This window comes from Engystomops pustulosus, chromosome 2 (assembly GCF_040894005.1).
Source record: "Engystomops pustulosus chromosome 2, aEngPut4.maternal, whole genome shotgun sequence".
Taxonomy (NCBI): domain Eukaryota; kingdom Metazoa; phylum Chordata; class Amphibia; order Anura; family Leptodactylidae; genus Engystomops; species Engystomops pustulosus.
The window spans coordinates 225,650,015-225,664,166 of record NC_092412.1 but is presented as its reverse complement, the minus strand read 5'-3'; the positions used below and the strand labels follow the sequence as shown (position 1 = coordinate 225,664,166).

The window sequence follows — 14,152 nt, the reverse complement described above, 5'->3', positions numbered from 1 at the left end:
ATATTTTTTTCATCTAAAAGATTAATGATTTTTTTAGTGCTAAAAAGGTGATTACCCTTCCAACCAAGAACCTGTGCTAGTGGTAACCATGGTGAGAGGTGCGCTGAACCTTCTAGAAATAAAAATGGAGTCACTTAAGTAAACGCACTGCTGGGTTTTTTATAAAGTAATGCGGCTTCTATCGCAATTATTAGAATATTTTTTTTTGCTCTCAGGGTAAAGTGTGCGCCGCTGACCTCCTGCGATGGAAAACAGATTATTATGCAGAACACAGCAGGAGATATATAATAGGAACAGTATATTACAATAGCTAAAATAATAGACATTTTATTAAGCCTCCAGGCTAGCGCTCTGTTCTGGTGCGTTATATTGCGTTTTTTTGTTGGGTTTTTGATGCATTTGTAAAGACGCTCCCGTTCCTGTTCCATTCAAATGCATGTGCCTGTGGCTCTTAGGTTTCTATGTCATGTTTTGGCCTTTGCTTTGCGTTTGTGAAAACCACACAAACTACTAAATGTGTTGCGTCGCATGTTCTGATGCGTTTTAACATTTGCGTTTTTCTGGGAAGCAGTTTTCCTTAACTTTTTTATCAAAGGATCATAAAACGCATTTGCAAACTGTTCTTTTGCTGCATCCAAAACGCAAGCATTTTCATGCGTCAAAAAAGCAACAAAGAAAAAACAAACACCACGTGTAAACGCGGCATCTGTTTTCGCTCACATTGGGTGTTTTACCGGCTGTGCTATGACTCAATACATTCAATTACAAAATCCTCCACTGACCCATTGGTTCCTGAACCAAATTAAGAACTTTTCAAGGCAGTATAATTATCTGATCCCACGGACTGAATACATTGCCCAGGATGGGGGTCCTTGCATCATAACTCTGTATGATGCAAGAAATCCCATCCTGTGCAATGTGTGCAGTCTTTGGAATCTGAGCAATAAATGGTTCCGTTTTGACAGTCTGAATACATCCCGCAAGATTTAATGTGGAAGAGGAGGGCAATTGAATTTTTCTCTGACATCAACTATTGGTTGACCTTTTTCATGGAAAAATTTTTGGCACATTGTAAGCACAAAACGGTTCTTGCCTTGCCTGCTCAGTTATAGACGGAGGCACAAAAAGTGCCTAGGACCCATATTTAATGGGTCTTTTATCTTTAATCTGGAATTTTTGGGGGTTTTCGGACTTGTTTGATTTATCTTAGTGGCAATAAACTGGCGTTTAAGTCTGATCTTTTTGAATTAATTTTTTCAAAAAGTTGCACGTTTTGGCAAACCTGATCCTACAATTTTTCCTGCGCCAGCAGGGAGTGCATTTCTTTTTTTTATTAAAGTCAGTGCAACAATTAAACAACTTCAACATTTGGATTCCAGTGATAAATCAGCCGCAACAAAGGAAACATCAGGAGGATGTTGCAGTGTGTTAGGTGCAAAAAAAATTCAACGCTGCAGCAAAAAAAGTTGGAAAAAACTACAACAAAAAAAAAAGGTTGTTGCAATTGCTTGGGGCCCACGCAATGTTGAAATGCAGTGTGAAGCACTAGTGAGAAGCAGGATCCCAACTCATATCCCCTAGATCAGTGATGGCAAACCTTTTAGAGACCGAGTGCCCAAACTACAACAAAGACCCACTTATTTATCGCAAAGTGCCAACACAGAAATTTTATTTGTGATTTATACTCCCTTCTCTGTCACAGTTTTCATTGATACCAGCACCTGAGGACAACAATAAAGCAGAAAATAGTCCCAAGTACAGCTGTCACTTTAAAATGGCTCTGTGCACAGCAAGTCCTGGGCTGTCTGGGACTGCAGGAAGATCCCTGGAGTCCTCTCTGGTGATGGCCTGAGTGCCCACAGAAAGGGCTCTGAGTGCCACCTCTGGCACCAGTGCCATAGGTTAGCCATCACTGCCCTAGATGTTTAAAACTATATCACCATCCACACAATACCATTAGACAAGAGATATCAAATCTGACCAGAATACGGTATGCAGAGGTCGCACTAACATTTTTCCCAAAGGGTAAAAATACTCCTCTTACTATTTTTGAGGAGTATTTTTAGTCGAGGAGGAGTATGAAAATTTCGGTAATACATATAACTAAATAATATATAATAGCCGTATATAATGTTAATAGACGCTATTTATAAAAAAAAAAAAAAAAAAAATCATCTGTCTGCTCACCACGCACAATACACACACACTCACTCCCTCCCTCGCACAGCGCACACACAGCGCTGGGCGCACACGCACACAGCGCTGGGCGCACACGCACACAGCGCTGGGCGCACACGCACACAGCGCTGGGCGCACACGCACACAGCGCTGGGCGCACACGCACACAGCGCTGGGCGCACACGCACACAGCGCTGGGCGCACACGCACACAGCGCTGGGCGCACACACGCACACGGCGCACACGCGCTGGGCGCACACACGCGCTGGACACACACACACGCACACACACACACACACGGCGCACACACACACACACACGGCGCACACACACACACGGCGCACGGCACACACACACACACACGGCGCACGGCACACACACGGCGCACGGCACACACACGGCGCACGGCACACACGGCGCACGGCACACACGGCGCACGGCACACACGGCGCACGGCACACACGGCGCACGGCACACACGGCGCACGGCACACACGGCGCACGGCACACACGGCGCACGGCACACACGGCGCACGGCACACACGGCGCACGGCACACACAGCGCACGGCACACACAGCGCACGGCACACACAGCGCATGGCACACACTCAAACCACACAGCGCATGGCACACACTCAAACCACACAGCGCATGGCACACACTCAAACCACACAGCGCATGGCACACACTCAAACCACACAGCGCATGGCACACACTCAAACCACACAGCGCATGGCACACACTCAAACCACACAGCGCATGGCACACACTCACCACACACACACACAGCGCTGAGCACACACTCACCACACACACAGCGCATGGCACACACTCACACCACACAGCGCATGGCACACACTCACACCACACACAGCGCATGGCACACACTCACCACACACACACACAGCGCATGGCACACACTCACCACACACACACACAGCGCATGGCACACACTCACCACACACACACACAGCGCATGGCACACACTCACCACACACACACACAGCGCATGGCACACACTCACCACACACACACACAGCGCATGGCACACACTCACCACACACACACACAGCGCATGGCACACACTCACCACACACACACACAGCGCATGGCACACACTCACCACACACACACACAGCGCATGGCACACACTCACACCACACACACACAGCGCATGGCACACACTCACACCACACAGCGCATGGCACACACTCACACCACACAGCGCATGGCACACACTCACACCACACAGCGCATGGCACACACTCACCACACACACAGCGCATGGCACACACTCACCACACACACAGCGCATGGCACACACTCACCACACACACAGCGCATGGCACACACTCACCACACACACAGCGCATGGCACACACTCACCACACAGCGCTGAGCACACACTCACCACACACACAGCACATGGCACACACTCACCACACACACAGCGCATGGCACACACTCACACCACACAGCGCATGGCACACACTCACACCACACAGCGCATGGCACACACTCACAGCGCATGGCACACACTCACCACACACACAGCGCATGGCACACACTCACCACACACACACACAGCGCTGAGCACACACTCACACCACACAGCGCATGGCACACACACACCACACAGCGCATTACACACACTCACACAGCATTCACTCACTCACTCGCACAGCACACACTCACAGCACATGGCAGACACACGCAGCACACACTCACCCAGCGCATACACAGAGTGCAGTGTACCCCCGGCCGCGGCTCACACTCACCCGGCACTTCTCTCAGGTCCCGCCGGGATCACATGACCGCTGGCCGCTGCTGCAGGCATTGAGACCTGGAGCAGCAGCATCGCGGGGTCGGCCCTCACATCTCCACATCCTGCTGAGCGGCCCGGCGCGCGCTGCGATCGCTCTTGTCATTCCCCTCCTATACAGTGCGCGCCGGGCCGCTCAGCCTGCGCGCTACACGGAATAATTGCCAAGCGTATCTTTACGCATGGCAATTATTTTGGGGGGTAATGGCGCCTCATCACGCGTCTATGACGCGTGGTGAGGCGTTAATGCGACCTCTGACGGTATGATTGTAAATATTTCATTATCGCATATGTTATATAGCTGCTTTTCATTGGTAGAAGAAAGCTGGCAAATATTTGTGTGACATTGAACAAAATTTTTGACAGCGTTTATTGGAATTTTTTTACAGATTTTGTAAGACCTATACCTCACTACAGAGCAGTGAATGGCTCCATTCACTGCTTAGTGGCCGAGCTGCGCTACTGCAGCTCAGCTTCTATACAAAGAAATGGGAGAGGAGTTTCGATGTTGCAGAACAGCCACTGCATATAGCATTAAGCCAGAAGCATGTTAATATCTCTTGCCCGCTCTTGCCGCCTGCATCTCCAGAATCTGCCCATTTCTTACAATTAGAACTTCTAAAATGCTCTAAGTGTTGCTCTGATTCACTCTCATCTAGACTACTGTAACTCCCTACTAATCGGTGTTCCGCTCACTAAACTCTCTCCTCTAAAATCTATTCTTAATGCAGTCGCCAGGCTCGTCTTTCAGCCTAAACGCTACACAGATTCCTCCAGCCACTGCACTGGTTGCCTTTTTCCTTCCAAATACAGTTTATATTATTCACCCTCATCCACATAGCTCTGCATAATGCTACAACTCCCTACCTCTCCTCGCTCATCTCAGTCTACTCTTCCATCTCACCTCCATCATGCTCTTCCATCTGCCAGTGATCTTAGATTGATCTCTACCTTAATTCAAATCTCTCAAGCACGTCTCCAGGACTTTTCCCAAGTTGCACCAATTCGCTGTAATGCCTCGGACTATCAGACTAATACCCGACCTCCAAAGCTTCAAACGTTCTCTTAAAACCCATCTTTTTAGACAGCTTATCACACTTGCTAACTGCATGAAATTTCAACTCTCTCTTTACTAACCCATCAGGTGTCCTACTCAGGTGTCTGTTATCCGGCAAACACCGGATATATACCAAGGCTTCTCTGCAGTCACTTTCACCTTTGACTTTTTATATAAAAAGCAGCAGCAACTTTATTTATTATATTTTATTGTGTTCCATTATGAAGAATGGCTGGACCATTATACAAACTCTTATACCTCTTGTGTCACCCCCTCATCCTCATAGACTGTAAGCTCTTGTGTTACCCCCTCACCCTCATAGACTGTAAGCTCTTGTGTCTCTCCCTTCATCCTCATAGACTGTAAGCTCTTGTATCACCCCCTCATCCTCATAGACTGTAAGCTCTTGTGTTACCCCCTCACCCTCATAGACTGTAAGCTCTTGTGTCTCTCCCTTCATCCTCATAGACTGTAAGCTCTTGTGTCACCCCCTCACCCTCATAGACTGTAAGCTCTTGTGTCACCCCCTTCATCCTCATAGACTGTAAGCTCTTGTGTCACCCCCTCATCCTCATATACTGTAAGCTCTTGTGTTACCCCCTCACCCTCATAGACTGTAAGCTCTTGTGTCTCTCCCTTCATCCTCATAGACTGTAAGCTCTTGTGTCACCCCCTCACCCTCATAGACTGTAAGCTCTTGTGTCACCCCCTTCATCCTCATAGACTGTAAGCTCTTGTGTCTCTCCCTCATCCTCATATACTGTAAGCTCTTGTGTCACCCCCTCATCCTCATAGACTGTAAGCTCTTGTGTCACCCCCTCATCCTCATAGACTGTCAGCTCTTGTTTAACCCCCTCATCCTCATGGACTGCAAGCTCTTGTGTCACCCCCTCATCCTCATAGACTGTAAGCTCTTGTGTCACCCCCTCATCCTCATAGACTGTAAGCTCTTGTGTCATCCCCTCATCCTCATAGACTGTAAGCTCTTGTGTCGCCCCCTCATCCTCATAGGCTGTAAGCTCTTGTTTAACCCCCTCATCCTCCTAGACTGTAAGCTCTTGTGTCACCCCCTCATCCTCATAGACTGTAAGCTCTTGTGTCACCCCCTCATCCTCATAGACTGTAAGCTCTTGTGTCACCCCCTCATCCTCATAGACTGTAAGCTCTTGTGTCACCCCCTCATCCTCCTAGACTGTAAGCTCTGGTGTCATCCCCTCATCCTCATATAGTGTAAGCTCTTTTGTCACCCCCTCATCCTCATAGACTGTAAGCTCTTGTGTCACCCCCTCATCCTCATAGACTGCAAGCTCTTGTGTCACCCCCTCATCCTCATCCTCATAGACTGTAAGCTCCTGTGTCACCCCCCATCCTCATAGACTGGAAGCTCTTGTGTCACCCCCTCATCCTCATAGACTGGAAGCTCTTGTGTCACCCCCTCATCCTCATAGACTGTAAGCTCTTGTGTCACCCCTCATCCTCATAGACTGCAAGCTCTTGTGTCACCCCCTCATCCTCATCCTCATAGACTGTAAGCTCCTGTGTCACCCCCCATCCTCATAGACTGTAAGCTCTTGTGTCACCCCCTCATCCTCATAGACTGGAAGCTCTTGTGTCACCCCCTCATCCTCATAGACTGGAAGCTCTTGTGTCACCCCTCATCCTCATAGACTGTAAGCTCTTGTGTCACCCCCTCGTAGACTGTAAGCTCTTGTGTCGCCCCCTCATCCTCATAGACTGTAAGCTCTTGTGTCACCCCCTCATCCTCATAGACTGTAAGCTCTTGTGTCACCCTCTCATCCTCATAGACTGTAAGCTCTTGTGTCTCCCCCTCATCCTCATACACTGTAAGCTCTTGGGAGCAGGACCCTCACTCCCATTGTTCCATATGACTGTTTGTACTCTGTTATGTCTTAATTTATTGTATATGTCCCCTATGAGTTGTAAAGCGCTACGGAATATGATGGCACTATAAAAATAAAGATTATTACTCTTATATATATTATTATTCTTATATAATATCATAACGAACAGTGCAGGCCCAGGCACCGAACACCCCCCCCCCCCCCCCGCTTCATAATGTATGGGCCCAGCTTACTACACTGGCTTCACTGAATAATGGCGCAGGTGCTGAGAGCTGCAGACCAGGATATGTAGAAGACTTTGTTTGTGTTTGTTTATTTTTTATTTTGGACACAAAGAATATAAATGGCGATTTCGGACACTAAACCACAGGTCTATAAGGATGTGGAGGTGGTTACGTTTCTCAAACGTGAAACAAATGGAGTTTCAAAGTTTTTTGCTGTAATTGGACCAAGGATTATCAATAAAGCTTCATTACAGACTCCTTACAGCTGATCATTGCAGTCTGGGACTAAAGTAACATCCAGAGAGCTTCACCAGAGATCACAGTGGGCAGAGGGGTCCGTCTTTAACTAGGGATCGTCTGTAAGTCAGGTGTCCTTAAGTATAGGACCGCCTGTAAAGTTATCACGGCAATATTAGGAACATACTAGATCACGACCTTCAGTAATTCTACATACCACCACTGGTTTATAATAAAACATGTCACATTCAGAATAAAAAAGAAGCGTGCTTGTAATGTCTGGTTCAGGGACACGAAGTACTAAAGCAGGATTAGTTATAGTATAGTAATACTACAATACAGATTACACAGTAATAATGTAGTGACAACATATTGCACCCAAATATACATTCATAAGCTAGAACACACAACAAGGCAAATAGAAGTCCAATAAACTCTGTTTTTTCAATTATCAACTTACACCAGGGATATAGAAGAAGCAATGAGTAATGGACAAGGTTTGTCATCCCTAAGGCTATATTCACACTGCCGTTGCCCGCCCATACTGTACCGTAGCGGGCAACGGCAGTACACGAGGAGAGGAGGAGGAGGTGAGTGCAGCTCACCCCCGCCCCTCTCCAAAGGAAGTTATGGCGCACGGCGCCGTACTACGGACAAAGATAGGACATGTCCTATCTTTTTCCGGGGTACGGTGCCGCACGTGTGCGGCACCGTACCGCTCCCGTAGGGCGCCGTGCGCCCATTGCTGTCTATGGGGGATGTATATCAGCCGTATATACGTCCCCCATACGTCAGTGTGAATGTAGCCTTACAAATACCAACAAACTTACATATATCTCCAGTTATAGGCTCAGATGAAACTAACCATTTCAGAGCATATTTCTATGTGTGTAGTCCGTCAAATTGTAATTTTTGTACTATTCATTTACTGGTTACAATCGTTGTTTAAGGACTGTTAAAATGGTTGTCGTAAATGTTAAGGGGGCTGCCTTACAAGGTAGGAAAAGAGGCAATGTTTACCTTATCCCTTTTTGGAAAACATATTTGCATATACATGAGGTAGGGAGTCAAGAGTGACAATTGTTACTGGTTATATGCCGAATCCTCATGGGCCTGACCCAGAGCTGACCTTGAATGTTTTTTTTGTCCATGTGCTAGCTGTTTTTGTTAACTGATGGTACACTGACACTTTAGTTTCAATAGACCCATTCACATGTGGATTACACACGGACAGTTTTTGTGGAAATAGATTAGATGCTGATCACAGACAGACCACAGATCCATACATTAATATTCGGGCTGTAGGTTCTGGATGAGCCTTGTGCCGAATCCTATTTATGTACTTTTTATCTTTCATAATACACTTCACCAAAATCATAGTAGAAGAACCAGCTCGGAGGCACAGGGAACATCCCAAAAAGATTACACCCAACTAAAGCCAAAGATGCCCTTACCTGCTGTTTTTCAGCCTGCCTACCTGCCGGGGTACACCATCCATGAGGCAAGATGAGCCTTTTGCCTCATGCAGCACCACCTGCAGCAAGATGGGGGGAGGGGGGGGGGGCAGCATTAGCTGCGCAGTCACCTGCTATAAAGCTGGACCTGAAACCTAGAAATAAGGTCTCTTCACACCAGATGTCAGCATGGGTGTGAGACGCTGCATGGAGAACCCAGTAACTAAAATAAATAAGCAGATCTAACACTTCTGGATAGGGTGGGGGACGCCAATCTACAGCTCGCCTCAGGCAGCAGAGCCTCTAGATTCATCCCTGTCTGTCTGACTATCTGATATTTATTTCCAGGAAACAATAGCTTGCTGTCTCATGACTAAGGCAACTTTGCAAACCACAGGTCCTCATCCTGACAGGCTCATATAAACACACAAGAAAAATGGAAGCACTGATCTTATATACATAAAGCATCCCTTCTACACTGCAGATAAATATCATACTGACAGTGACAGGGATATGAATAATATTGACAATGAGATTTATTACAGAGGCATAAGCAATACTTGTCAGGCTCAGTTGGAGATGCAGGTGCGAACTTTAACACATACTCAATTTTGAGGCATGAAAAATATGAATCCATTACTTCTAAAATATGCAGCGAAAGAACCGGGAATCTTATTAATAAACTTCAGCACAAGAGGAAAGTAAAGTTGTTTCGAGCAGCTCGTATTTCACGCAGAGGTTCAAAATGAATGCTGGGACGTGAATATTCATACACATTCACATGAGACTATTGGTATGCAGTCTGAAAATGAGGGCCTGGTTTATCAATGATTTGCTACTTTTACTCTTTTACGCTAAAAGAATGTTTTACCCATATGCCCCAGCAATTCAAAGGGAAGCTATTAGCAGTTTTGACTGCTGTAGACAGTTTTTAGGGTACATTCACACGCGGTATGCCCGCCGTGCAGGCATACCGCCTTGTGCTGGAGAGAAGGAGGTGAACCCTCCTCCCTCTATAGAGAAAAGCGGCTCATGGCCGCACACTCGCAGAAAGATAGAGCAGTTTCAATCTTTTTGCGGTGTGTGTCACCGGATCCCCGCCGTGCCACTATTGCCGTCTATGGGGACATACATGCGGCCGTAAATTTGTGGCCGCATGTACGGCCCCGCAGACGGCAGTGTGAATAAGCCCTTAGGCAGCAATCCTGGAGAATGTAACTATACCCGTGTTGTTAGTAACAGCAGGACTTGAAAAAGGCATTTATATTCAAGGATTGTAGCTGTACTTGAAGCACACTTGTGCACTCATGTACGAGATCTCTAAAATGAAAACTCCTCCTTCTGAGTGCTGTAGTATTCAAACAGAAGCTGCTTCAATAGGTGGAAGGGCTGTGTGGCATTAATGTAAAGAGATCTCACACACCGATGCATCTGAGTGACCGAAATCCAGCTGCAATCATGGAATATGAATTCATTTTTCACAGTCCAGCTGCACCTTACAACAAACACCAATATATGGCTACACAGAGCTCCAGCTTTGTCTGCAGCTTTGATCAGAATTACTCACAGATCACCTTTAAGCCATGTGTATTATATATATGTTTGCTTGTAAAAGTGCCTGCATAGACAAGATAGACATTTTTATCATCATGCAGATACAGAATTTCACTCCATTGGGTATAGAAACTTCTCTTGCTGTTTAAGATGCAACTAATTTATCCGAATTATGCACATTTTTGTTTAAAAATTGTCACTAAGGCTAAATGCTCCACACGAGCAAGAAACCAGGGGAAGTCCTCCTCAACACAGCACAATGCTGGCAGAAATAGGACCATCAGAGCTCAGCTTTCATTTTCCCACAGCTGTTTATAAAATTAAAGCTAGGCTCTGATTGGTTTTCATGGTCAACTAGTTGATGATAAATCTTCCATGTGCTCACTGTGACCCTGTATAATACAAGTCAATGTCGGCTGTAAGCTGGCCGCAGACAGTGTTGCCAGTTAATGTATCCCAGTCATAAAGATGTTTTCCAGACAGAAGGCTATTTCTGATACTTCTTATTCATCTTAAGAATGGGTCAACAGTACCAGATCCATGTGGTTGGATGATTTGTTTGACTCTTGTAAAGTGGATGGAGCTAATATGCAGTATCCTGGCATGCTCTCTATACAATGGCTGTCACCTTCATATCTTATACAGCTTCCAGCCCCATGGGCTACCTGGTCCGCCTGATCGCTGCTGTGTTTAGGTGCCAACCATCACTGATTTGATAATGATAGGTTATCAGTAAGAAAAATGACCCCAGCCCAGCAAAAACCTGTTTAACAGCTCCAATATCTTTCCATTTATGTCTAAAAGAAGATAATAAACTCCTTCTTCATCTCAACTCAGGTTCCTACTCTTTCGACCATGTTCCTCTCTTGCCTTGCCTAAATAGGCAACTATGTAAAACATAAAGCCACGAAAGGCTCGGGAGCAAATATGTGAATTACAAGATATCATGTATAGAAGGTTAGAATCTACATACAAGAAAAGCTCCAGTCTGAAGAGAAATACAGTATCCTATATAGGCTACACACATATGTGCTGAAATAGGAAGGTGAGGGGGGTCCTGAGGATTTACTATAACATTTTTATTTCTACAATACACAGAAATCAAATGTGTTACACATCAAGTCTCCTCAATCCTTCACTAATATGCACTGAAGAAAAACTCAACCAAAAGTATTATGATAATGCAAAAAGCTCTTTCTAGCAGAAAATGTATGGGAATTAGCTGCAGCATCAAAGGTTCACCACTGAATTAATAATGTATTTCACTTCACAACCAGCTAAAGGAGTCCTGCTCATAAAAGTGGATTCAATTAGGAAGCAGTAAAGGACTAGGAGCACAATTAGGGAGTATTAGGTAGTATTAAATACAGGGTCTTAGGTATAACAGCCCTAAACCTCTAGTGATGTCACTGAACACACCTAGTGATGTAGCGACGTGTTAGACACTCAATATATCAGCCAGATAAGTGTCAATAGCTGTCAGTGGAGCAGAAAGTAAGTAATTACTCCAGCCATGGCCGGCAGATTCCAACGCTATATGGACACACATATATAATATATTTATATAAAATATATAAACCCTGTAACGCTTTGAATTTCCCCACTGTGCGACTAATAAAGGATTATCTTATCTTGTTATAATTGTATATTCTCACGCTGGAGTCCCCTCCCCCCAAAATCCCAAACCTCACCATGGTGGTTTAAGGTATTTCATTAATATAAAGTGCATATTTTAGTAATAAACAACACATGAATAAATGATGACTATATAATAGATACAAAAGCTAATAGTTACATATTACTATGATATAAAGCAGGGAGGTGGTTATACCACTACAAGATGGTACAGCATGTATGATCAGCCACATACTACTTCTACATACTAGCTGCCCCTCCCTGTCAATACACCCAGTATAACATGATAGATAGTAAATTAAAGATATTTATAAATATTAATGATAAAAAAGAGATACACGCTGCTAAGAATCACATATAGACAACATAGAAATAATATTATACCTTCAGAATAAGCAGATATAAACTTGAAATTATATATTATACAATGTATAAAGGATGTAACAATAAGGCTCAGAAGCAAAGGGGGCTTGGAGATAGAAGCCCCTAGATTTTTATGTGTATACAGTACAGCAGTATATAGTGAATATAGTCCAGCAGTATATAGTGTATATAGTCCAGTAGTATATAGTGTATAAGGTCCAGCAGTATATAGAGTGAATATACTCCAGCAGCATATAGTCCAGCAGTATATAGTGTATGTAGTGCAGTAGTATATAGTCCAGTATATAGTGAATATACTCCAGCAGTGTATAGTATATATAGTCCAGCATTATATAGTGAATATAGTCCAGCAATGTACAGTGTATATAGTCCAGCAGTATATAGTCAATACAGTCCATCTGTATATAGTGTATTTAATCCAGCAGTATATAGTGACTATGGTCCAGTAGTATATAGTGTATATAGTGCATCAGTATATAGTGTATATAGTCCATCAGTATATAGTGTATATACTCCAGCAGTAAATAGTATATATCCTCCAGTAGTATATAGTCCATCAGTATATAGTGTATATACTCCAGCAGTAAATAGTATATATCCTCCAGCAGTATATAGTGAATATCATCCAAAAGTATATAGTGCATACCCTCCAGCAGTATATAGTGTATATAGTCCAGTAGTATATAAAGGGCATATACCCCAGTAGTATATATAGTGTATATAGTGCTGCAGTATATAGAGTGAATATCCTCCAGCAGTATATAGTGTATATAGTCCAGCAGTATATAGAGTGCATATACCCCAGCAGTATATAGTGAATGTCATCCAGCAGTATATAGTGTATATAGTGCAGTAGTATATATAGTGTATATAGTGCAGTAGTATATAGAGTGAATATCCTCCAGCAGTATATAGTGTATATAGTCCAGCAGTATATAGAGTACATATACCCCAGCAGTATATAGTGTATATAGCCCACACACAGCAGAGCAGTCAGTAAGGCTAGCAGCCACATAGACCCACCTGCCTCTCAGAGAGCTCCTTCTCCAGCTCCAGGGATTTATTGTGCCACACCAGGTAGTGCAGGGGGTATCTGCTCTCCGGACCTTTCTTTGCTGGCATCATCCTCGTCTCATGCTGGATTTGCCACCCTGGATCCCAAATGCACCATGCAGAAGCTTGTGGGGAGGAGAGCAGCGTGGGAGGCTGTGCAGTCCTGTGCAGTGGGTGCCAGTCTGTGTGCCGCCTGGGTATATGTGTGTGTACAGCGCCCTTGCAGGGATGGCTGCCTCCTCTCTGCACCCAGTAGCGCAGTGTGCTGCAGATCAGAGGGGCATGCCAGGCAGGGGATCCCCAGACAGGCAGTGCCAGGGGCTCCTGGAGGCTCAGGACTCCTCCCTGGCAGCGCTGTCTCCGCTCTGCTGTGCGCTGTGCACGGTGCTGCCAGGGACAGGCGCAGGAGATTTGCATCATGGGGGATGTAGTTCCTTCTGCACTTTCATGGCAGGTGCGGCTGCTCATACACAGAGCCCTATGTATACATGTATACTGTGCAGGGGGACGTCACACACCCAGACATACTGCTGTGCATCTAATGGGATGATGGGGAACCAAGAAGAAGAATATGTCAATAAAATTCGCTTCTGTGAGTTGTTAAAATTATAGTATAGTGAATATATTATATTTACTCGGTCTACCTATGTATATATGCTTTTTGCATTCCTTAATAGCAGGAGAGATCAGATG

At 45.1% G+C, this 14,152-nt stretch overlaps 1 protein-coding gene across 4 annotated transcripts in view; it reads right to left on the bottom strand.

The window, feature by feature from the left end:
- ANKRD13B (ankyrin repeat domain 13B) overlaps nucleotides 1-13,887 on the bottom strand; it is a 136,991-nt gene extending 123,104 nt beyond the window's left edge. Inside the window, exon 1 of one of the 4 annotated variants that reach the window (XM_072138335.1) lies at nucleotides 13,430-13,887. In XM_072138335.1, coding sequence (XP_071994436.1) covers nucleotides 13,430-13,879 — 450 coding nt within the window. In that variant the 5' untranslated portion in view covers nucleotides 13,880-13,887. The remainder of the gene's footprint in view (nucleotides 1-13,429) is intronic. The other 3 variants (XM_072138334.1, XM_072138337.1, XM_072138336.1) reach the window with 3 other exon arrangements.
- Between the last annotated feature and the right edge of the window lie 265 nt (nucleotides 13,888-14,152).